The sequence below is a fragment of the Drosophila serrata genome, unplaced genomic scaffold (genome assembly GCF_035046125.1).
Source record: "Drosophila serrata isolate PLE 108 unplaced genomic scaffold, ASM3504612v1 contig_184, whole genome shotgun sequence".
Taxonomy (NCBI): Eukaryota; Metazoa; Arthropoda; class Insecta; order Diptera; family Drosophilidae; genus Drosophila; species Drosophila serrata.
The window spans coordinates 5,822,769-5,846,131 of NW_028257082.1; the positions used below are offsets into that span (position 1 = coordinate 5,822,769).

At 44.8% G+C, this 23,363-nt stretch overlaps 5 protein-coding genes and 1 long non-coding RNA gene across 58 annotated transcripts in view; 2 read left to right on the forward strand and 4 right to left on the reverse strand.

The window, feature by feature from the left end:
- LOC110181223 (par-1) overlaps positions 1 to 16,364 on the reverse strand; it is a 34,777-nt gene extending 18,413 nt beyond the window's left edge. For 26 of the 50 annotated variants that reach the window (XM_086828417.1, XM_020950203.2, XM_020950063.2 and 23 more), the window contains exons 1-2: positions 15,579 to 16,364; positions 11,652 to 12,496 (exon numbers count right to left, since the gene is read on the reverse strand). In XM_086828417.1, the coding sequence (XP_086684543.1) occupies positions 11,652 to 12,341 (690 nt within the window). In that variant the 5' untranslated portion in view covers positions 12,342 to 12,496; positions 15,579 to 16,364. Of the gene's footprint in view, positions 1 to 153; positions 1,801 to 11,651; positions 12,497 to 15,578 lie in introns of those variants that run through there. The other 24 variants (XM_086828399.1, XM_020949610.2, XM_086828394.1 and 21 more) reach the window with 1 other exon arrangement.
- Positions 1,624 to 9,523, reverse strand: LOC147644386 (uncharacterized). Of its 3 annotated transcripts, none has more exons than XM_086828432.1 (3): positions 9,410 to 9,523; positions 5,796 to 7,225; positions 1,624 to 1,800 (listed from the first exon to the last, which is right to left on the reverse strand). In XM_086828432.1, the coding sequence occupies exons 2-3, from the start codon at positions 6,864 to 6,866 to the stop codon at positions 1,642 to 1,644; spliced, it is 1,230 nt and encodes a 409-aa protein (XP_086684558.1). In that variant the 5' UTR covers positions 6,867 to 7,225; positions 9,410 to 9,523; the 3' UTR covers positions 1,624 to 1,641. The 3 variants fall into 3 exon arrangements, with proteins under 3 accessions (XP_086684558.1, XP_086684559.1, XP_086684557.1); XM_086828433.1 differs by having other exon boundaries at positions 9,407 to 9,523; XM_086828431.1 differs by lacking the exon at positions 9,410 to 9,523 and adding an exon at positions 9,011 to 9,390.
- On the reverse strand, positions 3,440 to 3,772 carry LOC147644387 (uncharacterized). Its single transcript, XR_015270670.1, has 2 exons — positions 3,632 to 3,772; positions 3,440 to 3,569 (listed from the first exon to the last, which is right to left on the reverse strand). It is a non-coding gene; the product is annotated as an uncharacterized LOC147644387 (long non-coding RNA).
- mei-W68 (meiotic W68) lies at positions 12,433 to 16,336 on the reverse strand. Of its 2 annotated transcripts, none has more exons than XM_020950307.2 (3): positions 15,579 to 16,336; positions 13,727 to 14,114; positions 12,433 to 13,664 (listed from the first exon to the last, which is right to left on the reverse strand). In XM_020950307.2, exons 2-3 carry the CDS (start codon positions 14,094 to 14,096, stop codon positions 13,036 to 13,038), a joined length of 999 nt encoding a protein of 332 aa, XP_020805966.2. In that variant the 5' UTR covers positions 14,097 to 14,114; positions 15,579 to 16,336; the 3' UTR covers positions 12,433 to 13,035. The 2 variants fall into 2 exon arrangements, with proteins under 2 accessions (XP_020805966.2, XP_086684560.1); XM_086828434.1 differs by lacking the exon at positions 15,579 to 16,336 and adding an exon at positions 14,931 to 15,551.
- Positions 16,365 to 16,421: 57 nt separating the features above from the next.
- On the forward strand, positions 16,422 to 18,433 carry LOC110178496 (uncharacterized). The gene is made up of 3 exons (XM_020945647.2): positions 16,422 to 17,352; positions 17,432 to 17,888; positions 17,948 to 18,433. The coding sequence occupies exons 1-3, from the start codon at positions 17,012 to 17,014 to the stop codon at positions 18,362 to 18,364; spliced, it is 1,215 nt and encodes a 404-aa protein (XP_020801306.2). The 5' UTR covers positions 16,422 to 17,011; the 3' UTR covers positions 18,365 to 18,433.
- Positions 18,434 to 18,994: 561 nt separating this feature from the next.
- On the forward strand, positions 18,995 to 23,245 carry betaTub56D (beta-Tubulin at 56D). The gene is made up of 2 exons (XM_020950695.2): positions 18,995 to 19,154; positions 21,825 to 23,245. Exons 1-2 carry the CDS (start codon positions 19,098 to 19,100, stop codon positions 23,109 to 23,111), a joined length of 1,344 nt encoding a protein of 447 aa, XP_020806354.1. The 5' UTR covers positions 18,995 to 19,097; the 3' UTR covers positions 23,112 to 23,245.
- The last annotated feature ends 118 nt before the right edge of the window (positions 23,246 to 23,363 follow it).

A 23,363-nucleotide genomic window follows, 5' to 3' on the forward strand; every position in this document is an offset into this window, starting at 1 on the left:
TATTAATTATGGATATTGTGAGTTAAAACTCTTTTAAAGAAGTCAGTTTATGAGAGCAAGAATTTGGACTCATCAAAAAAATTGTACTGGAATTTCGTTATTATTGTATTTCACATTAAACATAAATTGCATCCCTAGAAGCTTCATTTTTACCTGTGCAACATGGTTGCTGTATACATTGCTGCGGTTCGACACCGCACTGGGAGCGTGGCTACTACGATGATGTCCCACTGGCGGCGGACCAGCAGCCCCAGACCCAGATCCCGAACTATGCGTCGTAGTGGATCTGTGATCCGCGCTAGCTCTGGCCGAGCTACTTGCAGAGCTGCTGGTTGTTACATGCTCTGTCCGGCTGGAATTATACGGCGGAATTGGAGCCACAATTGGACGCTCCGAACGGCGCTTAGAGCTGGCTGCACTGCTGCCGGTCCCCGAAGCACCTGATCCTCCTCCGCCTGAGGATGCGTGTCGGTGGGATGACTTCTGGGCCAGTAAAGCTTCGAATTGCCTCAAATTCTCCTCTCGTCGTTTGGCCGCAGATATGGTGGTGGCCGTCACTTTGGATGGCGCCACTCCGTCCACCACACTGTTGCTGCTGCCTCCGCGACTAGTTGACCCAGAGGTACTGGTGGAGGTTGAGGTGGTGAAGGAACTTCTGGCCGCCGGAGTGGGGGCAGTGCCAGCAGGCCGCCATACCGCCGGCTGCTTCTCGTCCTGCATATGTTGCTTCTGCTTGAGAGTGGCGCGCATGGCCAGCACGGTGTCATTGTTCTTCGTATCGGAAGCAGTGCGTGCCAGCTTGGCCTTCACGGCACTCGATCCGCCGGAGGCTGCCGCCGAGTTCTTGGAGTAGGCACCAATTGAATTGCGACCGTCGCTGCCGCGTTGGAATTCCGAGAGCATCAGCTCGTTGCTGTCATCCAGTTCACCTGCCCTGCGTCCGCCCAAATACTGGAAATCGTTCTCCGAGGACATGTCACTGATGCCGGGCCGCAGCAGGTTCTCCGTTTCGCCGTAACGCTTGCTCTGCTTGCGCTTTATTTCCATCTTCATCACGTCCATCGAGGATTGGGAGTTTTGCTGCTGCTGTTGATGCTGCTTAAAGCTCTCCTCCACGTTGTGGATGTGCTTCTCAATAGAGCCGAGGGCGAAAGATACCCCAGCATCGTCCTCGGTGGACAGAAGGTTGCGTGGCGCCGGTAGCTTCTGTAGGCGCTCCGGAGCTCTGGGCTGCGGATGGGGTTGAAGCGTGGGAAGGGCGGACACCGCTACACGGGGCAGAGGAGCAGCCTTCACTTCTCGTCGGCGCAGCTCCACAACACTTTCGTCGTCGACGATTGCAAGGGATCCGAGATCCTTGGTGGCAAGATATGTTCGGTCCACTTCCGTTTCTGGCAAGTTGTCGCTGCTGCTGTTGTTGTTGGTGTTGTTGTTATTACTATTAGTTGGGTTGCTGGCGGAACTGGGGGAGGTTGCAACGCTGAGCTTGGGCGGCGCCGGTGCTGCCCCCTTACGGGCGGCATACAGGCGGACACTCTTCCTGGTGGCATCGCCGCGATTCAAGTCCGGTGTCGTGGTGCTGCCGGTGGCCTCCATTGCGCTCCTCTCCGTCTCACTTTTGGCTTTGGTATCTCACTCTATTTAAGCTGCTGCTCCTTTTCTGTTTTCTTTCTCTTTTGTCGTGGCACTATCTTCTTCGCGCGCGTGTATTAGTGCACCAGTACTTGTTGCTCGGAGAGATCGCAACTTTTTCTTTTCTTTTCTCTGTGCGCTTTTTGCTTTCTGTTTATTGTTCTTACACTGCAAGTTTAGTTTTGGGAAAATTATTGAATGGGCTTTGTGTGTGAGTCTGTGTGCGGCAGCTTGAGATTTCGCTTTGCAACTGTGCGGGTTTTTTTCATATTTGTTTCTTAGTTTTCGGAAGTACAATGCAACACACCTACACCTACACACACACACAGCTGCGTGTGTGTTTACATTTGGCTTTCTAAATTCTCAACGGAGCTTTTGTTTGTTTTTTTTTTTTAAATAAATTTTTTTGTCTCCTAGTCGCAGTTGTTGCGCATTAAAACCTCGAAAATGAATTAAATACACACAGCCAGCACAGGCAGCAGCAACTTCCATTTATATATATGTATGCATGTGTGTCGCCTGTGCCAGTGTGTGCGTTATATTTACGACAACAGGCGGACAAGAGCTAATCTGTCTCCCCGGTGACACTGAAATAAACACACAGCAACGTGCGGGAGCGAGAGGGAGAGCTATACCTACACACTCCCCAAAACGGGCAGAGTGGTGGGAGGAGGACAGAGTGAGGGGAGAGAGCCAGAGAGTCGGGCACCTACACGCACACACCTGTGCGAGGTGAGCGAGTCGGTGTGTGTGTGCGTAAGTGTGTTTGTTTTCTCTCGCTCTCTGCTGCTGTTGCACAAGCCCAGCTGAGATGCTCTCGCTTGCTCGCGTGCTCTCTCGCTCCCTCTCGCACCCGTGTGTCACGCTTTTCTTGCTTTCCCCCCATCCCGCCGCTTCCCATAGCACTGCCAAGCTCTTTTTTCGTTTTTATGATTCATTTGCCTTTTCGCTATTTTCCTTTGTTGCTTTAATTACTGTCTAAATAGTTACACTGTAGCGGAGATCTACACAAGTATCTGGAAATATGTACGTTCGTTAGTTTTTAACGCTTTTTTTTCCGTTTTTTCTTCGTCGCTGGTTCAGTGAGCAAAGCGAAAAGCTCCAATGCACACGCACACACACAGCCACAGCTGGTTTCTCACACACAAACACCGCGACACACACGAAAGCAAATGAACTACTTTTAGACAATTGAGCCGACTTTTTCACTGCTGAAAACAGTTAGGTTATAAATGTATATTTAGTGCTTGATAGTATGGGTTTTGCTTTTTTGCTTTTTTCACTTTGACTTTGACAATAAAAAAAATCACATTTCCCGCAAATCCCGATTATTAAAGGTTGTTCGTTTCGTCAGTCGCTAGCTCCGTTGGTTGGTTGGAGTTCTTTAGCCGCGCTTATCTTATCGGAGGCACGCGGCTTTCGCAACTTTTTTTGCACTCGCTGTATCGAATTATGGCCTCCTTTGCTCTGTGTAACTCTGACGTAAACGACCACTACCGACTTCTGCCAAGGGAAACAACAACAACAAACACACACGGAAAACACACAGAAGACACAAAATATACAGCAGCAAGCAACAGCTCAGCAGCCAAAGAGCCACTTGGCCACACCAGAAAGCAACTCAGCAACTCAGCAACTGGAACTGGAGTGCCGGAGAGCGAGCGAGCGAGTACTCCAAAGCACGGAATCGGTGACGTTGGCGTCAACAGCGACTGCGACTGCGGCAGCGGCGGTAACAGAGCCATCGGCCTTAATACACACATAGCCACACACGATCAGTGGGCAGATCTCTCTCTCTCTCTCTCTCTCTGTCTCCACCAGTATGGAGCGCACCACTACCACCAACTGCCAAGCGCCAAGTATCTGTGCATCTATTCTCCCCACAAAAGAGCAGCCCCATTTGAAGCGCTGATTTACAAACGCTTAGGGAGGTGTGCCTGTGTGTGTGCAAGTTTCACTGATATCACCTGAGCGTAACGCTGAGAAGGAACTGTGTTACCTGTGTTTGCTGCAACAGATTAGCAGAGTGCGCATGTGCGCAATACACAGGTTACCTGGGTTACGCAAAGCGCTTCTTCCTCTTTAGAAGTGTATACTAAAACGATCGGAGTCATCGGTAATGTTATCTCTTAAAATCAGGAACGGAAAACACGTAGAACATGCGATAAGCCAAAAAAATTTCATTGAAATCCTCTTTTAAATTGTATAAATAATCAATCTAGGTATATAAGAAGCTTCTTCCCTATTTAACTCTATAGATCTAGACATGTTAGGGTAGTGAGGGGAGTTTCCTCAAAATAATACAACAGTAATTGAGAATCTAAATTTTAGAATCTAGAAGAAAATCAAGATTTCAGAAGTTAAGTCATCATCCGACAGAAAGGGCTAATTTAGTTCAAATTATAGTGATCAGACACTCGAGCTATCTCTTAAAACCCGAAAACGAAATACAGGTAAACCAAGAAATACCTCAACGAGCGAACTTTTAGTTATTCGCCAAGTAAATACACATACAAATTAAGCTTAATCACAACTATAATGATAGTAAACTTTTGCAAAACCTATTAAATATAGAAAGCGTCTTTAAATGTATTTTAAAAACAAAATGAACTAGAGATATCCCCAAGGACAATTAAATAAAAACCCCTATTATCCCCTAATGACATATCGATTAAATAAGATGACTAAAGACAACGAATTTGAAAAGTATTTGTTTTTTTACATCAATACAATTAGAATTGTACTTACAAAACTAAAACTACAGTTTTTGCAATAGTTCTTGATAATGGTTAAATATCCAATGTTGTTCCTAGCTATATACATATGTTATCAAACATAAATAATTATATTTTTCTGCTGAATCAAATTGTCGATGATTGATGATAATAGGAAAGGCTTAGTATTTGCACTAAATAGAAACCAGAAAAAGATTACTTTCGAAATCGCTAATCGTAAGAAAAACATTTGGACGGCAACGAAAGTTTAAAAGAATTTGCATTCACTTCCTAATAGATGTGTCATCTGATGGAGAACAAGTTTTTCTATAAAAAACCCGTCGTTTATCTTGTTCATTTGCAATTAGTCCAGTAACTGAGTTCTAAGTCCGGATGAAAAGGGATCTTAGCTATATAGATATGTGGATATACGAAGCAATATCATAGAATTTGTAAATTAAACAAAAAGCTAGAGCCGCCTTATTAATTAAAAATTGCATATGTGTAAACAAATAAACTGGGAAACTATTAAATAACAGATAATGTCTAATATACTTATTGAATCATTTTGTATTCAACAAGACAAGTAAGGTTCAACTTGATAGAACGAGGTATCTGATAACCGAGACGCTCGGACGTGTCCGTATTAATTGAGCTAATTGAATAACTTGCAGCTTAATCTATATTAAAACAAGACAACCAGATTTCAGTCAAGCCTTTCAAGTCCAAACAAAAACATTAGAGAGATACAGCTCCAATTTTCGCTTGTACAGTGACAGCAGAGAAATGTAATGAGGTCAACATCTATTATGAACGTGTCGTCCCCGGTAAAGTGCAACCAAAATCTAAACTGTACAGCGATTATTTAGGCCTGGATCAACCCCTAAGCCTAATATTATTAACATTATTAGGTCCTGAAATGGAAGGTATGCTATAGGACTGAAAAGTATTAGTTTCCGTATGGATTATGGAGAATCAATGTGTGGGGGGTAACAAAAATCTGAAATAGAACAAAATCCGTAATCAAAATAATAGAAATGTCAATAAACGAATCGTAAATATTTTGATTGTGAAACACAAACCAAAACCGTAACAGATACAGACACTTTGTGGTATGCAAAACAACAACAAAACAGCGATTACAATTGGATTGAATGAATAAAAAAGTTGGTAAGGTGAGAGAGATGGAAAACTTTGAGGAAAATTCGCAATGTTTGTATATGAAATGTCGAATGTGGGGGACCGACAAGCTTAATGGCTTTTAAGGGGAGCTAAATCACAACAAATATAGTCCTAAGCCTCTAACAATATAGTCAACAAAGTAAAGTGTTCTTTACTTTCCGACAGCTCTTTAAAATTCAATAAAACCCAGCTCATAATTTATTTAATATGTATACCATAGACTCTTACTTTTTATCAATTTTCCACCCATGACCATAGGATACATACCCTTGAGGTTCGCGCCTTCTCACTGGTTGATGTGGTGTCCTTGGCCTTGGGCCTCTCAGCTTTGCTGGTGGCCACAATGGGCAGACCTCCATTTTCGATCATCGTCACCACGATCTTGTTGTTTCGACTGCTGACAGTACCACCACCGCTGCCACTTCCTGCCGCGCCGTATGATGAATTTCCTGCCGCAGATGCTGCATTCGTGGCCGCCAGGTTTTTCTGACGCATGGCATTTGAGAGTCGCTGCTTCCGTTCCGCCCGTGCCTCCTCCTTCTCCTTTTGCAGCTTGGCAATCGTGGCGGGCGTGTGACTCTTAGAACGCTTCAGGAATCTCATCAGCTGACTCTTCACATTGGTCGCTGCACTCCCGTTCGCGTGACCTCCGGCGTCGCCGATTTCCTCAGCCCTTGAGGACCTTCGCGATATCTGCGCCTTAGTGGGCACCTCCAGGCGACGGAACACTCCATCCGCCATGCGCACGAAACAGCCTTCCGACATTTTGTGAAACGAATCCGATGGGAGCTTGTGAAAATCTCCATTGGGACTGCGGTAATAGCAATGATCCGTCCGATGGTAGCCATCGCCGACAATGTAGAACTCGTTGCGTCCCTCCTTGGCCGGAGCCCCCACAGAGGAGGAATCGGCGGCCAGGTCGTCAGTCTTGGCACTGCGATCCACTCGCAGCTGGAAGGCCATCAGCTGGGTGGTACTGGTACTGCTGCCTCCCGCCGCCTCCTCAGCGGTTGTGGGTAAGGTGCTGCCACTGGCCCCCTGACCAGGAGCAGCCGCCGGCTTCAGCTCACTGATCGTCACCGGTCGCCGCTCCGGATTCTTGCGCATTATGCTGCCATTGCGCAGGAGCGAGTCTCGCAATATGGAGAGCTCATCCTTACGCAATGGCTGCACCAACGTGGGGTAATGCTTGGACGCCGACGACGTCGTCGACTTGCGAGTAGAGGTTCGACGGTTGCCGAATTGTGTGGCTGCCAGTTGGGGCTCCTCCTTGTTATTGTTATTGTGGCCGCCGCTGCTGCTTGAGTGCATCTGCCGGTGACTTGAAGTCTGGCCCATGGTGCGGCAGGTACAGTTACTTTGGTCGGTGGCTGTTGATGGTGGGTGGTTCCGACTTTCCTTAACTCTCGTTCTTGGTGGACTTTGTTGGTGTGCTATCGGTGGATTATTGGCCCGGTTGCAACGAAACTGTGACACATATTCCCTCGGTCTTCGCGTTGGCAATTCTCACCACGACTTTCGTGAGTAAACATTGAGAGCCCTGAACGCGGCAGGTTGTTGTGTGCATATATAAAAGTATGAATAAATTTGGTCCGTCGGTGTGGCTTGCTTTAGTTGGTGTGTTTTTTTGATGGGAACAATCACAATTCAGGCTCAGCTTTGTAGCTTTTATTCCGAAAAGTCCATCTTGTTAAATTCTATTAGAGCACAATGAGCGAACATTGAAGACTCAGTCGCAGTAAAAGTCACTGGCTCAGTCACAATCACAGTCAAAAAACACAGTTTTTTTTATTTTTACACAATTCGGTTGGTTCATAATGCATTCGGATTTGGTGTATTCGATCATCTTTCAGGGTTGTTTATATATTTTCTTGGAGTCATATTTTGCTTTGTTTTATTCCCCATATATCTACCTAAAAGATGTTGATTGATTGATAAGTAAAAATATATCTAAACTATAAACTTTTTTGCATAAACTGGTTTTGCTTTTCATGCTATATAGAATCTTTGCTGACAGAACTCCAATATTGGCAAACTTTTGCTTACATAATCCACTTCATATACTATGTTTATAGTTTTTATCTGATCAGATTTTGATTAAATGATTCAAACAAGATAATTTTAAAACATGAAAGTAAACTAAAGACAGGAATTCGAAGTTTATATACCCTTGCAGTTTGCTTTTGAATCACAAATCGATTATAGTTAGGCTTTAAATATTCACAGCCCTTGAATCTATAATTATCGATATTTTTACATGATTTTTTATTGGTCAATTCAAAGTTTAAAAAACTAACCCATACGTAGATTAATCTTAATTTAGCAAACTTTACCAAGCTTCTGATTAAATGCAAAGTATTATGCAAGGGTATAATAAATTCGGAATTTAAACTATTTTTCGTAGAATTTAAATTTAAAGATAATGTTGTTTGCAATCTTTAATAAAGAATTTTTTCTCTGTGCATACACTTTGGATTATCTATTCGTTCTCCCTCCCCCTTTCCATCCTTCCTTGCAGATCTCGAATATTTGCAAACTTGTTGCTTACATGACCAACAGGGGGCGTGGAAGGAGGGGGTGGGTTGGCGGCGAACGGGCGGTCGCTTGGTCGGTGGGTGGTTTTAGATAGAAACAGACACTTGTCGCTCTCTTATCAGTTATCGCACTTTACACAGTTGCCTCTGTGTGAGTGTGTGTGTGCCTGTGTGGCTTTTGTGGACATAAGACACTCGCGATAAGTTCCACACGCGCTCCAGCTTGACTGGCGACTGTGTGAGTGTGTGCGTGTGGATCGCAAGCCTTGGCACGCCCGATGGCTGCAAAGGCGAAAACGCAGATACAGATAGTAGCTGGCCAGGCAATAACAACAACAACAACATCAGCGTTAAAGAGACAACCCGATGAAGCCCCACACGTTGGGGCAAAAGCTATTTCTGCTATTCCTTCTCGCCCTAACCCCGTCTCTCTCTGCCTAAGTCGCTGACTCTGACTCTGCCACCTCTCTTCTAGTTACCTCGTTTACGTTGTTTAAGCGTTACTTACACGCACACCACCGCAAAAAGTCTGTTGCTTTTGCGTGCGTATGAGTAGGAATTTGTTCATTTTTCATTCTTTTTTGCTTTTCATTCCGCTTTCGTTCTTTTTGCTTGCACTACTACTTGTTGTTGTTGTATGGTATTTTATAATTAAATTAACTTATCACCCGCAATTGGCTCATTTCTCAATGTATATTCTGCGAGATGAAGTGCTGGCTTAAACGGATATATTTCACTGGAACTGCAACACACACACACACAGCCACATTGAGTAGTTCACACACACTCAGATGGCATAAGCCAAGCTCGCGCTGGAAATTTTATAAATTAAACACTATTTAACCGAATTTATTTCGAAAATAGAACCCGAGGCACACGTGCTTGTGTACTTTGTACATATTTAGTGACTGTAAATTGTGACTGTGACTGCTTCGCGGTTCCCGTGACCTTTTCCCCGCATCAATTTGGTTTATTTTAAGCTGCGTACTCATGCCCTTGATTTCATTCTGAGCTACTGCTCGCTGATCAGATCAGATTAGCCAGTGTGTGACGTTCTTTATCGCGGATGTTGTAACTCGGGATCGTGGATCGGGGATCCGAATCGGAATCGGGACTAGGATTATGGCAGCAAACTGCGCGTTGGTGCTTTTATTACAATCTCAACGACTTTTACACTATAATTTACTCGTTTTTTGTGTTATTTTGTATTGTTTTGACGTAACCTCCGTAGTCGTTCCTTGTGCTTGTGCGATAATAAGTAGTGGGCGAGGCGAATTTTAAATTGAAAAAGGGGAAAGGAAAGGAAAGAAAGAAAAAAAAAACAAAACCCGATAACGATACAACTACAATATAGCCACGATATCGGTGGAGAGCGACGGATAATGACAAGTGAAACCGAAACAGAAACAACGGCGCTGCGAACGCGACAGTGACCACACGAATGAAGTGGAACTTAATACTAAAAACAAGCTTTCGACCATCGCTGTGCTGCTGCTGGCTGCCATTGTGGACTCTGGTTGTGGCGCTTCTATGTGTGTGTGTGGGATGTTGTGGGGCTGTCGTTGTGTGTATGTGGCGAGCGAGCTTGGCATTTTCGCCAAAGTTCTGCGACTGGGGAAGGTCGTTGTTGTTGCTGATTTTATCCAAGACAACGACACACCCTACGAAGCGAATGCAATCTGCAGGTAATTACAGGTGATTCATAGCCACAGACACACACACACACGGCAAAACTTGTAGGAACGTTGCTCACCAAACATTGAAAAACTTCGAAGAGAAAGAGAACTTAAAAGAGAGAGCTTTGACAAAGGGATCTCTAGCGAAGAAGAAGACCCAGCTCGTCTGCAAGCCGAGCTTAGCGTCCACAAAATATCCATAGCAATATGAGAAATATGAAAACAAAATAAACAATTCAGCAGAAAAATTTGAGTCCCATAGGGTTTATTACGAAAACATTGATTTAAAACAAGATACGCGGAAAGTTATAAAAAAAACGCCAATAACTAAATTTCGGAAAAGATAAATCCTGATCAAAGCTTGAACGAACTCTATACGATTGATTTACCGGAAAGTAGACTGTTAAATACAAATCTGAAGAGATCAATTGTTGACCACCTTGATCTTTGATGGGATTTCCCAGCTTAAGAACCTTCTCCAAATTTAGGTGGTGAGCGATAATATTCCAGTTAATACAGAAAGTTAATACCTACATAACTATAGTCTCTCTCGATTTTTAAACCTAACACCCACAAAGGCAGCTAGTTAAGCTTATTTACAGACACCATGACAACTAACCAAGAATAATAAGTGTGTATGCTTGATAAAAGCACACACATACGTTGGAAAAATATTTAAAATCAAAACAGTTGTATGCTTGTGTTGAAAGAATTCAGAGATCTCACGGATTTGGCTTAGACAACAAAGAGAAAGAGAGGGATAGGAAAGAAACTAGAAGAGCGGGATGGAGCTATGGATGTGTTGGGAGAATCGAACATGGGTTCAAGTACTATAATTGCATTTTTTGAATGAATGAACATCAGCTTGGCTTTGTTGACTCACACAAGTCTCTCGAAAAAGAAGATAAATCAACACCATTTAAAAATACTGTGTGGAACATGTTGGGATTACTAATTAGCAAGTACACTAAGTTTTGTTGCCCTCCATTAGCAAGCGATACTAGAACTTAGAGTGCTAAGCCACCCAATATTTTACAGACGGTAACTAACTATATAGTAATATAACACATTACCCGAGTAATTAGCTATGAAAATAATTATTGAATGTCACGAAAGTGGCTTTGCTGATCAGTGAAGGTGAAAGTATACCTCCCGTCACAATACTGTATTACAGATCCATTTTATAAGCACAGGTCTTAATACTTAATACCACACTTGAGCATTAAATATCTTAAAGTAACTAAGAAATGTTATACGTTTAGTACGTATTTATTAATATAATCTATTCATTCTGATTTGACGTTAATCGCTTTGAATACACAAATCTTATCTCCGAAATACGTCAATCTATACGGGATTTGTTGTGTGTGATTCTTTTTAGCATGAAATACATATAATGGTACAAATAAGCAAATGAATAATTAAAACAATTTTAATATTAAAACAACAGATGAAAATGATGTTTTTTTTTGTATACAAAATACCGCCTCCCTACGATAAACTGAGACATGTTTTATACGTCACAAGAGACAAATGGGGTTGATCCTTAAATTAACTAGCCAAGTTCGAATCCCCCCTATATAAGAATTCGTATAACGAAAATTCAATAAAAAGCTTTTAGTATTTAAGTAATAATCTCAAAATATTTGATCAATTTTTTGCTTTGAATATTTTTTGATCTTTAAATAAAATATAGAATATATTATTAATAATCTATTCAACAATTATTTCCGCTTTTCAGTACAATGTTAATTTGAATTTCTCAAATTTATGAATAGGTCAATGAATACTTCAGAGTAAAAATACCTCTACCAGAGTAATGGGATTACGAACATGGCTCCCAATCGAGACGATATATAGAGACGGAGACGGGTGACAGATACGGGAGTTTTGATAAAAGGATTAGGACTCACCTTGGCGGACGTGGTTCGCTGTTTGATCGCGGAGGGGTGAGCCGAGTGGGTGCTGAGCACGTTCTTGTTGACGGCAGGCGCCACACCGCTGCCAGGTGCATGGTGGTGATGGTGGTTAATCGCAGAGCCAGGCACCGCCGATGAGTTGTTGCTCGATAAACGTGCTCCATCCGTGGTCATGTTGTTGGCCACATGATGGTGGTGCTGATGGCTGTGCTGGTGCGAGTGATTGGTGTTGGCCGATGCCACCGAAACGGGCGCGGGTGTCACTGAGCCCGTTCCCGATCCCGTGTTCGTTGCCGCTGCAACTTGTACGGCCGCCGAGGCTGGCGTCGCCGTGGCAGCAGCGCTGTTGCTGCTAGCCGTATTCGAGGACGTTACGTTGGGCATCATTGTCGTGTTGGCGGCTGACGTTGTCGTTGGTGGCAGTGACACAATGTTGGCATTGACGGAATCATGCTGCTGTTGCTGCTGCTGCTGATCCTTGACAGAATGCGAAGATGTGCTGATAGAATTGGTGGCGTAGGTGGTGTTTGTGCTGGAGACGGCGGCCAACGGTGTTGCCGCTGTTGTGGCACTCGACGCTGGCGTCGCCGGTGCTGCAACGCTGGATGCCGTGCCATTCGACACGCTCTCCGCTGGCAGGGCTTCAGGAACTGGCTGCAGTGTGGTACGCATTGCAGTCGACATATTGTTGTCCAGTTGCTATTAGAGATTCTGTGCGATTGCGTGCGTCCACAACAAACGTGAGATTCGAGTATTTTCAGGGGAGTCTTTCAAGTTTCGCCGCTTAAGATTAGTCAAATGCCCAGTGTGTTTCTACCATGCATGGAGCTCCTTCACATCTGCAATAAACAAAAGCAAAAATCAATAAGAGTTTAAAGAAGTCATTCACGTGCTAGTCAGACCATTGTCGTTATCAACAACCCTTAACAACTCAGATTGCCGACCTCAAGTCATTAAATTCATTTAAAGCCATAATATAAAATCTCCTTTGTCTACAGAATTGGGCAAACAAGGTATAGCACCTTAGCAATCTCTTAACAATGACATGGTAACCAAAGCTAGTAACTTCATGACTAACATTATAATTACTTTTAAGATCTTAATTAATTTTCTCAGTTTCCTCAGTTTTCACATTGTTAATATAGCATGATCTCAGAACATAAGCCAAGGGGAATTAAAGCTTTGATTGCTTGTTTCATTATTTGCGTAATCAGTGGATTCACACTTTAATTGTTTATTCGACGATTACGCGGTTGGAGGTCCTCCTTAGCATTAACAACATATTCTTATCAAATTTCTATAGATTGTTCACTTTCAACTTAAGAGTAATGAACTATTGAGTTATCGCCTTGTCGAAAAAGGGAATCCCCTTCGAGTTTTACAAATACAATTTGCGATTGATTTTGTTCGGTATGTAGTCGTTGGCCAGGAAGTCGATGACACTCTCAATTTCGGCCTTCAGCTGAACGTCCTGCATTATGCGCAGCTCCTGGCGCACTCCCGGCTCCAAATCGCTGCGAGCGAGGAGGTCATTGATTTTTTTGTTGTCGCCGGTGCCCAAGGCAACCGCTTGGCGGCCGAGCACGGGAATCTCAGAGGGGTGGAGCCCAATCCAACGCAACGAAGGTGTGGCAAGTCCATGGCTGGAAAAGCTCATGGCCTTGGAGCCGTGACGATAGATATGCATTATCTCAATGCCAAAGGGATCGGCATCCACGAGAATATAAGCGGGCAAGCGATTCCCTTCCACCAGTCTATGCACAATCCTGCGGGTGCAGTAATCCGGGTATCCCTTGCCTGTCATGAGGATTAAGCTGCGTCCAAAGGTTGACAGGATATTCCGGGATACAAGACTCTCGAAAACCGACTCCTTCTCCACAATGACCACGAGCTCCGCGTTCGTTTCGATGCTGTCCACTTTCTCAGGATCCGTGGGCAGTGTCATGGCTCCACCGTATGAGCTGCAGTCCAGAACATCTCCATTGACCATCAGCAGCCGGACATTGCCTGTGTGGGGAACCAATGGATCAGAAACCGAGAACAGGAGCCTTGCATCATGAGGTGCTCACCTGCCATCAAACCTTTGGAGGCGGCCAGTACACCCAGCTGCAGCGGGGAAGTACCCAGCATCCGGCAGACATCCAGACGAGCTGATGCAATCCTAGACTGAGAGCGGAAGAGCTGCGGATCGCCGTAGTAGAGCCCACGTACGGTGTAGCTGCCTCCGTGCACCTGCAGTCGATGGGTCTTGGCCAGCATGTAAACTAGTAGGCAGAAGCTGTGCCGGCTTCTGTGAGTATTATACGAAACACGTCGAAATGGCCTGGTTGAGACGACCGCACTCGAATTCCGGGGAACCCTTAAAGTTGCGTCGCCACGCACCAAGCTTGCTATAAGTTCCAGGGCAATCCGTTCTAAATTCTCCGAAAATTCACCCATAATATTGAGGTCTTCAACCTATTGTTAATAATTATTTGTTGATACTAAGTACAAGTCTTGTTATTTGTTATTATTGATCTTCAAGTAAACCAATTTTAAAATTACGCTTGGGAATGTTTATGAAGTACATTATAAAATTAATCATAGGTTCTTTTTGATTCCAGTTAACAAAGTTTGACAGTGCTTTTTCCAAGTATTACTTCTTATAAATGATTCATTAAAATTTTTCGTACCGACTTTCAGTACTTTTCGACAACGAAACTGTTGTGATTCATGTTTAAATTCACTTTTAAGTTAATGTCTAAGAAGTACGTTGCATTTAATTTATGGAACTTAACAACAGCATTAAAGTAAACTTTTTTTTTTGGGAATTTGTCAACTTAATTCAGCACTAATTAATACCTCACTCTTGCACTTAACACAATTAACACTTCCTTAAACCAAAGCACACACTTATACCTAATGAAAATTTTCGGCAACTAACCCAACTTCGTTTCCTTTGTCATTGAAGGATTTCTGGGAATAACACATTTCATTGGAAAGGGCGAAAATGGGGGCAGAGGTTAAAAAGAGTTTTTTGGCAGAGTGTTGGAAATATGTAAGTGCTTTTATTGATCGCAAATTAATTGGGGAGAGGTGCCACGCCCCCGAGCCCTAAAGCCTTGCATTTTTAATGCTTTTCCGCAAGGAAAATGTGTGTGTGGGGGCCGCCGCACACACGCCCTCCGGCCGACCTACGCACAGTTATATTTCATAAATACATTCACAAGTATGTACGTAAGCAAAATACGTAGCATGTAAGTGGGGAAAAGTTGAATCTCAGGCGGAACTTACAGACGAAAATAAGTGGGTTTTGTGCCATATACTTTGTATAGTTTGTAAAAGTTTATCGCGTAAATTGTTGCGTGGAAACATTTCGAGGGGGGTTATAAATAATTTCCGAAAGGAGCTTGCCGTCTAAAAATACTGAGGCGCGAGCAGCGCAGCGCAACGCAACGCTACGAAAATTCCCTTTCCGTGAAAACAACTGTTTTTTAAATTTTAAAACACACATTCGCACACGCACTCGCAAAAGAGATGGCGACACAGACGGTGGAAAGAAAAGAGAGTGGGTGAGGAAGAGGGCGACAATTGTACCATAAATTTATGTGAATTTCTTTATTCGGTCTTTCTTTTTTGTATGTGCAGAAAATTGTACTCGTTGTTACAAAGCACGCACACAAGAGTTTATTTTGCGTTGGGCCGCCGCGGGCGGAAGCGGGGGCGGTGGTCTGGTCGCCTCTCTGCTCTCTCTCTCTCTCTCTCTCACACACTCTCAGTGGGAGGGAGAGGGGGCGAGAGTGGGAGCAGAGACAACGCCAACGAATGGGCAAGAAAAACTAACGAAAGAGAGCAGGCGGAATGGAACGGAATGGCAGCCCCTTAAAGTATTGATTTGCTGGCGCTGGCGGTGGCGGTGGCGCTGCCACTTCTTATACTTACCAATCAAATAAAATTTCCGATCCGATCGGCCAAGAAAAGCTGGGACGTGGTCGCTCGCTCGCTTGCTCGCTCTGGCCCCCTCTCACTCACTCTCTCGCTAGCTGGCAGCTGGGGCCATCGATGTAACGCATTATTATTTAATTCGCTGTCGTCTTTTGTTTTCCGCTTTCCGTTTGCCGTTTTGCTTTTCCGTTTTTCCCGATTTTCCGAAAGTGGTTAGTGGAAAGGCCGACTTTTACCGAGCGACGACAACGACACACACAACGAAATGCAAATGCAATACATATCTTTCTCACTCGCTCACTCGCCCGCTCCCGCTCGCTCGCTCGCTAGCTGGCTCGCTCTCTCGCTCGCAGCAGCTCTGGTTTTCAATCAGATTTTTCTTTACTTTTCGTTTGCTTATATTCTTATCGCGATGATGCCTTCGAACCCGTCGTCGTCCCGTCACCGATTTTCACTTTAATTACGAGTATTCGTAGTCCCTGTCCCTGCTCACTGCACTATTGGCAACAAATGGAAATTCGCTATATATTCGTAGTAAGCTATGTATCCGCGATGGGTAACTTGATATATTGAGACGGCGACAGCAGCTGGATGACGGCCGCTGTTGGGGGCAATAACTTGACGTACAACGTTCGTCCGACACACACACAATGCAGTTAATATTACTATTTTCCTTTGGCAGCAACAATTCTGTGGACGTCTTTTTCTTTCCCCAAAAAAATTCACATTACGGCAGCCATATTGTGTGGATGCGTGTGACCAGCTGGGCTCACGGAACGACCTAAAAAAGGCCAAAAAGTGCACTGCTACCGGGTTGCCGGACTGCGTTAAAATGTTGATATTTTTATTTAAAAATAACGTGATTTCAGTTATATAAAAAATATGAAAAACTAATTTAATCGAAATGTGGAATTACTTGTATATTTTAGCTAGTAGCAAATTGTTTTAAATTAACTGACAAATCTTCTATTGAAGCGCATTAATATTGAAATTTGGAATGCAAACCTAATATTAATAATTATTTTTTACACGCACCACCAGCATGGGATAACCGTGAAGAACTTGTAAAATATAAGCAATGGATTAAAATCGTACATGAGACAATGAGATAAGCTAATGATAATGATAAGTAATTGCAGATAATAACAAGTTTTAAATCTAACCTCCACGTGGCCCAGAATTTTAAACCCAAACGAACAGGGAATTCCCATTTCGGTTCCCTTTACCCCTCAATTTTTGCTTGATTCAAATAAATTTTAATCTAATCTGTTTTATGTTCACCACCCATTTTCCACTAAAAAAATTAAGCCAAGCCTCCGGCAAGGTCGTCCGTTGATCTTATCAAGTAGTTCTAAAGCGTCGGAGGTTGTTGCACTGGCATCAGTCGATCTCAGTCGCTTCCAGTAATCAGATCAGACCAACCATCAGAAATGGGAGATACAATTGCGGAAAAGTACAATGCAGAGTCCTTCGAATGCGTGCTGGCCTCATTCTACGCCTGTGAAAAGCTCAGAGTGGAGGACTTTAACTTCCAAACGGTAGTCCCGAGTGGCGCAAACTTTTGCAGTGTCATCCATCGGGTGGCCTTGAAGTTTCGGAGGTCGCCCGAAGCAGATTTAGAGTCGGGACACTATATCATCAAGGACCTGATGCCAGCGGCAGCTGAGCTTGGCTCCAGCGAGAAGCTGATGTACGAAAAAGTGCTTCCTGCCATGGTCAAGGTGCTCGAGAGGGCTCCATCCGTGCTGGTCGATCACAAACTAAGCGCAGAGTGAGTAATTTTTGGGATTTTTATAAAGCTATTTTATATTTTCCAATATTCTTCTTCTCATATTGCTTTTTTTTATCAGTTGCTTGCTGGCGAAGGTGTCACCGGGAAAGGAAACCTACATTCTGGAGGATCTGGGCGCACTGGGCTACGTCGCTTTGGATCGTTTCCAGGGTCTAGGGCTTGAAGATGCCAAGACATGTTTGCGAAAAACGGCTCAGTTTCACGGTGCCTCCATGATCCTTCGCCAGGAACAGCTCTCCTTGGTGGAGCAGATTCCACCATCTGCCTACGCAAATGGGTTAACCGACCCCATTGTGAGAGGGATACACTTTGATGCTACAGAGTTTGCGGCAGATTTGTTTGCCGGGGAACTGCCGCAGATAACCAAGAAGATGAAAGCTCAGATACCTGATGCCTATTCACGTCGCATGCAGGAGGCGGTGGATCCGAAGCCTTCGGCTTTTAACGTAATTTGCCACGGCGATGTCTGGCTGAATAATATAATGGTCATCAGGGCCACCAAGCGGGCTGTTCTAGTGAGTGGGAACCTATTTCTGCTATCAGAGATGTGCCTATATCAAATTCCTTTTTTTAGTTTGATTTCCAGAACTGCTTCTGGGGTAGTCCTGCCATCGACCTGCACTTCTTCTTCCACACCAGCCTGCAGCAGGACTTGCTGCTTCACCACAAGGATGAACTCCTGCAGCACTACTTTGACGCACTCACGGAAACCCTGGAACTGTGTGGATTCAGCGGCTCCAAGCCCACTTTCGAGCAGTTGAAGGCTGAGTGGCAGCGGTGTTTGTTTTACGGCTACTTCTCCGTCACCTGTGAACTTCCCACCTGCTGTGCCTCGGCGGAGGCCAGCGATGGATTCAACTGCCTCAGCTTTGCCGATTCCGAGAAAATGCGGGTCAGGCGCCGGTTGCTTTTCGAGAACGAGAGAGTTCGTCAAACAGTCAAAGCCTGTCTGGTGCACTTTGACCAGCAGGGAATTCTGGAGACGCCCTAGAGGTCACTATGGTATTTTTATGATGTTTTGTGAGACAAAAAAATACATATTTTGTGTAATTTTCCAACAGTTGTTAGCTTTTGGTACAAAATTTTCAATTTCAAATTTCCCACTCGTCTCATCGATGGATTTTATCGATTCGACAACAGTTACACCGATTCCAATCAGATAATTATACCCCGCGTAACATGTAAAATGCTGCTATCTAGACGTGTAAGATGTAAAATGTTAAGCAACCGCTTCGGAATTCAGAGTGACCAAAAAATATCAAAAATCATACAACATACACATATATTTTTGTCTTTTGATACATTTTCAAAACCAACACAGACCCCATTACACCCGACAGCACCCGAGAGAGAGCTCTGTTAATTAACATCCACCCGACAGCAAGATAGAAGCAGACATGTTATGAATGTTACATTCTACTTGAGAATTCTACCCCAATAACGAGAATTCGACCCCATGTATCTGCGAACGTGTAGAGTGTCTTTAAAACCGTGTCAGATGTAAAATGTTAAACAACAGTCAGTGTCTCCACACATCGATAGTGCAAAAATCCATACTTCGCCGCGCCCAGCACACGGTCCTACTGCCAAGTATAAAGGTACGGAATCCACTGTGAAATTCAAATCATTTTTTCAACGTGTGAATTGGACAGTTTGCTTGTGTTCGAGTGCTATAAGCGAAGATATTTTTAAGTTAAAAGTTCAAAAGCCTATACAAATACAAAATGAGGGAAATCGTTCACATTCAAGCTGGCCAGTGCGGCAACCAAATCGGCGCCAAGGTGAGTTTTTCCACACAGTTTTCCAATTTATGTCCGCCTGCCGGATTGTTCTCGAGTACAGTCGCCAAAATGGCGTCATTTTTGCACGGCAGCTGTCCATGTGGCAAAAATTGTATTGAGGCCGGCATTTTCACACACACAGCGCAATTTATGTATATCTCGAAGCATAAGTGTGTGTGTGAGGGTCCCGGCATCTGTTTGTCCGATTTCGAAGAGATGCTTGCATTTTGTTGTTTCATTCTAAACTACAGTTAGACACGCCCTAAGTTAGTAGTTGGACTAAAAAACTTTTAGGGCCGTTGACTCTGGCCATATGTAATTATAGCTGGGTGTGTCTGCATTTACATTTTGTCCGTTTGTGTGCGTGTTGGGTGCATGAGTCATTTTCCTTGCGGCAAAATACTTTCATAGTTTTCCTCCGGTTGTGAAAGCCATTTCTCTGCACAGATGGTGAAGGGTACTTTTCTTAAACACACACACCGTCAACGGAGAGACACGCAAAGGCATAAACACACACACGTACATTCGTGCAGCTGTGAGTGTGTAAGCGTCGGCCGGTTTTTGCCGCTATGCGTCTTCTAAAGAGAAAACATGACGTCATTTTAACCTAAAATGGCTGAACCGGTCGCCGTTGACCGGTTCGTAAAGTATAAGAGAGTTGCGCCATATACATAATTGGTATGTATTTTGTACATACACCATCCATACATCAATAAATGCTCTTGTGTATGTGAGTCTGCAGATGTGTTTGTTCCATCGATTTTCTTGCATTCCATCCGTTCGTTTTTCTGTATTTTGCACTACTCCAGCGCTATCTTATCTCTCCGGGCTGAAAACATTTTCTATTTTTCGGTCATGACGATATCATGAATGTTGGGCGCAGCACCATTTTTTGCTCGAAAGTAAAATTGCAATTTGCACCTCTCAGAGAGATGACCATATACAGAGGAATTCGCCATCCGTCTCTATCTGATTTTCTCTCATACCCACACACACACATGCAATCAAACTCCTCTCACTAGCTCAGCCAGGTTAGAAGGGCGGTGCTGCACATGCGCAGATGGCGGAGGGATAACGGGACAGGGAAAGCCGGCATGATGACGAATCCGCTGTGTCATCGCCTGTTTCTAGTCCTTGCCGGAAAATCGATGGCCATGTCCTGAGAATAGGCCGAAAACCACCCCCGGAAACGCCTTGGACTACGAGCAGCTGCAACATAACAATTGTTGTGCCCAAGTAAGGCTCTGCCTGTGTGTGTGTGTGTGCGCTGGCTTAAAAGGGAATATTTCTATATATAAAATCCGGTACCATTTCGCTTTTTACGAGTGGCAACCACGCATTTCCTCCGTACGTAGTACGAGCCGTTCCCAATACCCGACTTATTCCAGCAAATTGTTTTATTTGTTTACGCGACATAAACAACGAGCAGAGCTAAACTTTGCTTCGAGCGGTGACGTAATGCCCTGAAAAACAGACGATTTATGCGCCAGATGGTCGACGGATTGGAGCTCTCTAAGCTGCAGTTTAACCTCTGACAACGCCAACGCCGACGCCTCTCTCCAAGTACCTCCTCCTCGCTTACCGTCTGAGCCAGAGAGTGGGCTCCGAGCTCCGAGCCCCAACCGGTGATGTAAGCCATCGGAAACCGGGGGGGTATGGGGTGGTGGAGAGCTGGAGAGCAAGCAGCCGGCTCTGAGGTCGCCGGCTGTGCGTGGGGGCAGCAGACAGACACCTCGGCCCACGCCCGAAGATTCAAGAGAGATCGTAGCGCACCGGTGACAGCTGCGCCTCGAGATGCGAGATCCGAGACCGCAGCCAAAGCCCACGCCAGATGACGTTATCGTTGGTGGTGCTGGTGGTGGCGCACCAAAAATGGCAGCGGAATGAGTTATGTTAATCGGAGCTCGGCCCATACACAGAGTTTATGATGGCGGCCGAGCATACATATAGCCTAGAGCCCAGCCTAGACTTGGGTACATACATAATTGATCCAATCAATAGAGATACCTACTTGGTTCGCTGACTGCCTTTCCAAGCCAGAACTTTCCCGAATCGAATTTTCTCTATGAATGGACTTCATGTGTGGTTTTGAGTGCTCAAAACTCGAACTTTCTCCAAGCTTTAATTGAAGTTTTACACCTTGAAAGTAATTACACATCGACAGAGGTTGAACGGAGTTCTTTAGTGTCCATAAATTAACACGTCAACATTAAGTAAAGGCTTGTGATCGAGATAAATTGGTTAAATAGCATTGGGGTTTCTTCCATTTGATGCTTATAGAAATATTAGCAAGGTTGAGAGATTTTTAGTCACTTTAAATACTTCATTTCGTCGAATTTTATAACTTAAAATATTGATTTTCCAACGCAGTTACTTTTTATAAATCCAAATCGAATAGGAGCTTAACCAAATCTCAAGTACTTTGGAAAAAGGTGTGGCAGATGGCCTAAATGTTGAACAAATTAAATAACCACCAATACATTTTACAAGTTAAAGCGACAGATGGCTTTTCCAACCTACTTTATTTGCCATTTAAAGAACTCTTATATTGGACCATTTTTGGTATCACTTAATAAGCTTAGCTGATGACTCATTCGTGAATCATAAATCGATTTTCCAAACTTTGGCTTTTTCTAAACACACACATTTGTTTTGCTTACTCATTTTCAGTTCTGGGAGATCATCTCCGATGAGCATGGCATCGATGCCACCGGCGCTTACCATGGTGACAGCGACCTGCAGCTGGAGCGCATCAATGTGTACTACAATGAGGCGTCCGGCGGCAAGTACGTGCCCCGCGCGGTCCTTGTGGATCTGGAGCCCGGCACCATGGACTCTGTGCGATCGGGACCTTTTGGCCAGATCTTCAGGCCCGACAACTTTGTTTTCGGCCAGTCTGGAGCCGGCAACAACTGGGCCAAGGGTCACTACACAGAGGGCGCCGAACTGGTGGACTCTGTCCTCGATGTTGTCCGCAAGGAGGCGGAATCCTGCGACTGCCTGCAAGGCTTCCAGCTCACACACTCGCTCGGCGGCGGTACCGGCTCCGGCATGGGAACCCTGCTGATTTCCAAGATCCGTGAGGAGTACCCCGACAGGATCATGAACACATACTCGGTGGTGCCCTCGCCCAAGGTGTCCGACACCGTGGTGGAGCCCTACAACGCCACTCTGTCTGTGCACCAGCTGGTTGAGAACACGGACGAGACCTACTGCATCGACAACGAGGCTCTCTACGACATCTGCTTCCGTACTCTCAAGCTGACGACGCCCACATACGGTGATCTGAACCATCTCGTTTCGCTGACCATGTCCGGCGTTACCACCTGCCTCCGTTTCCCCGGTCAACTGAACGCTGATCTCCGCAAGCTCGCCGTCAACATGGTTCCCTTCCCCCGTCTTCACTTCTTCATGCCCGGCTTTGCTCCCCTCACATCCCGCGGCTCCCAGCAGTACCGCGCCCTCACCGTCCCCGAGCTGACCCAGCAGATGTTCGATGCCAAGAACATGATGGCTGCCTGCGATCCCCGCCACGGTCGCTACCTTACCGTCGCCGCCATCTTCCGCGGACGCATGTCCATGAAGGAGGTCGACGAGCAGATGCTGAACATCCAGAACAAGAACAGCTCGTACTTCGTCGAATGGATCCCCAACAACGTGAAGACCGCCGTGTGCGACATCCCGCCCCGTGGCCTGAAGATGTCCGCCACCTTCATTGGCAACTCCACCGCCATCCAGGAGCTGTTCAAGCGCATCTCCGAGCAGTTCACCGCTATGTTCAGGCGCAAGGCTTTCTTGCATTGGTACACCGGCGAGGGCATGGACGAGATGGAGTTCACCGAGGCCGAGAGCAACATGAACGATCTGGTGTCCGAGTACCAGCAGTACCAGGAGGCCACCGCCGACGAGGATGCCGAATTCGAGGAGGAGCAAGAGGCTGAGGTCGACGAGAACTAAATCCCCATTCTCGATCAATAATGTTTTGCGAAAAATGAAAAAAGCGAGAACAAATAATTCATTCAGTTGTAATATGTTTGTTCTTTTAACAACGTAATCAATAAAGTCGGATCCCATTTTGTTCACAAGTCTAAGCCACGCTTTTTTTTGCTATTATTTTTGGGAGTTTTTTTATTATTATTTAATTTGTAAGAGGAAGCAAACATGAGCTTTTTCTGCTGGTTCGGTTTTGGTATGTGGCCATGTTTGTTG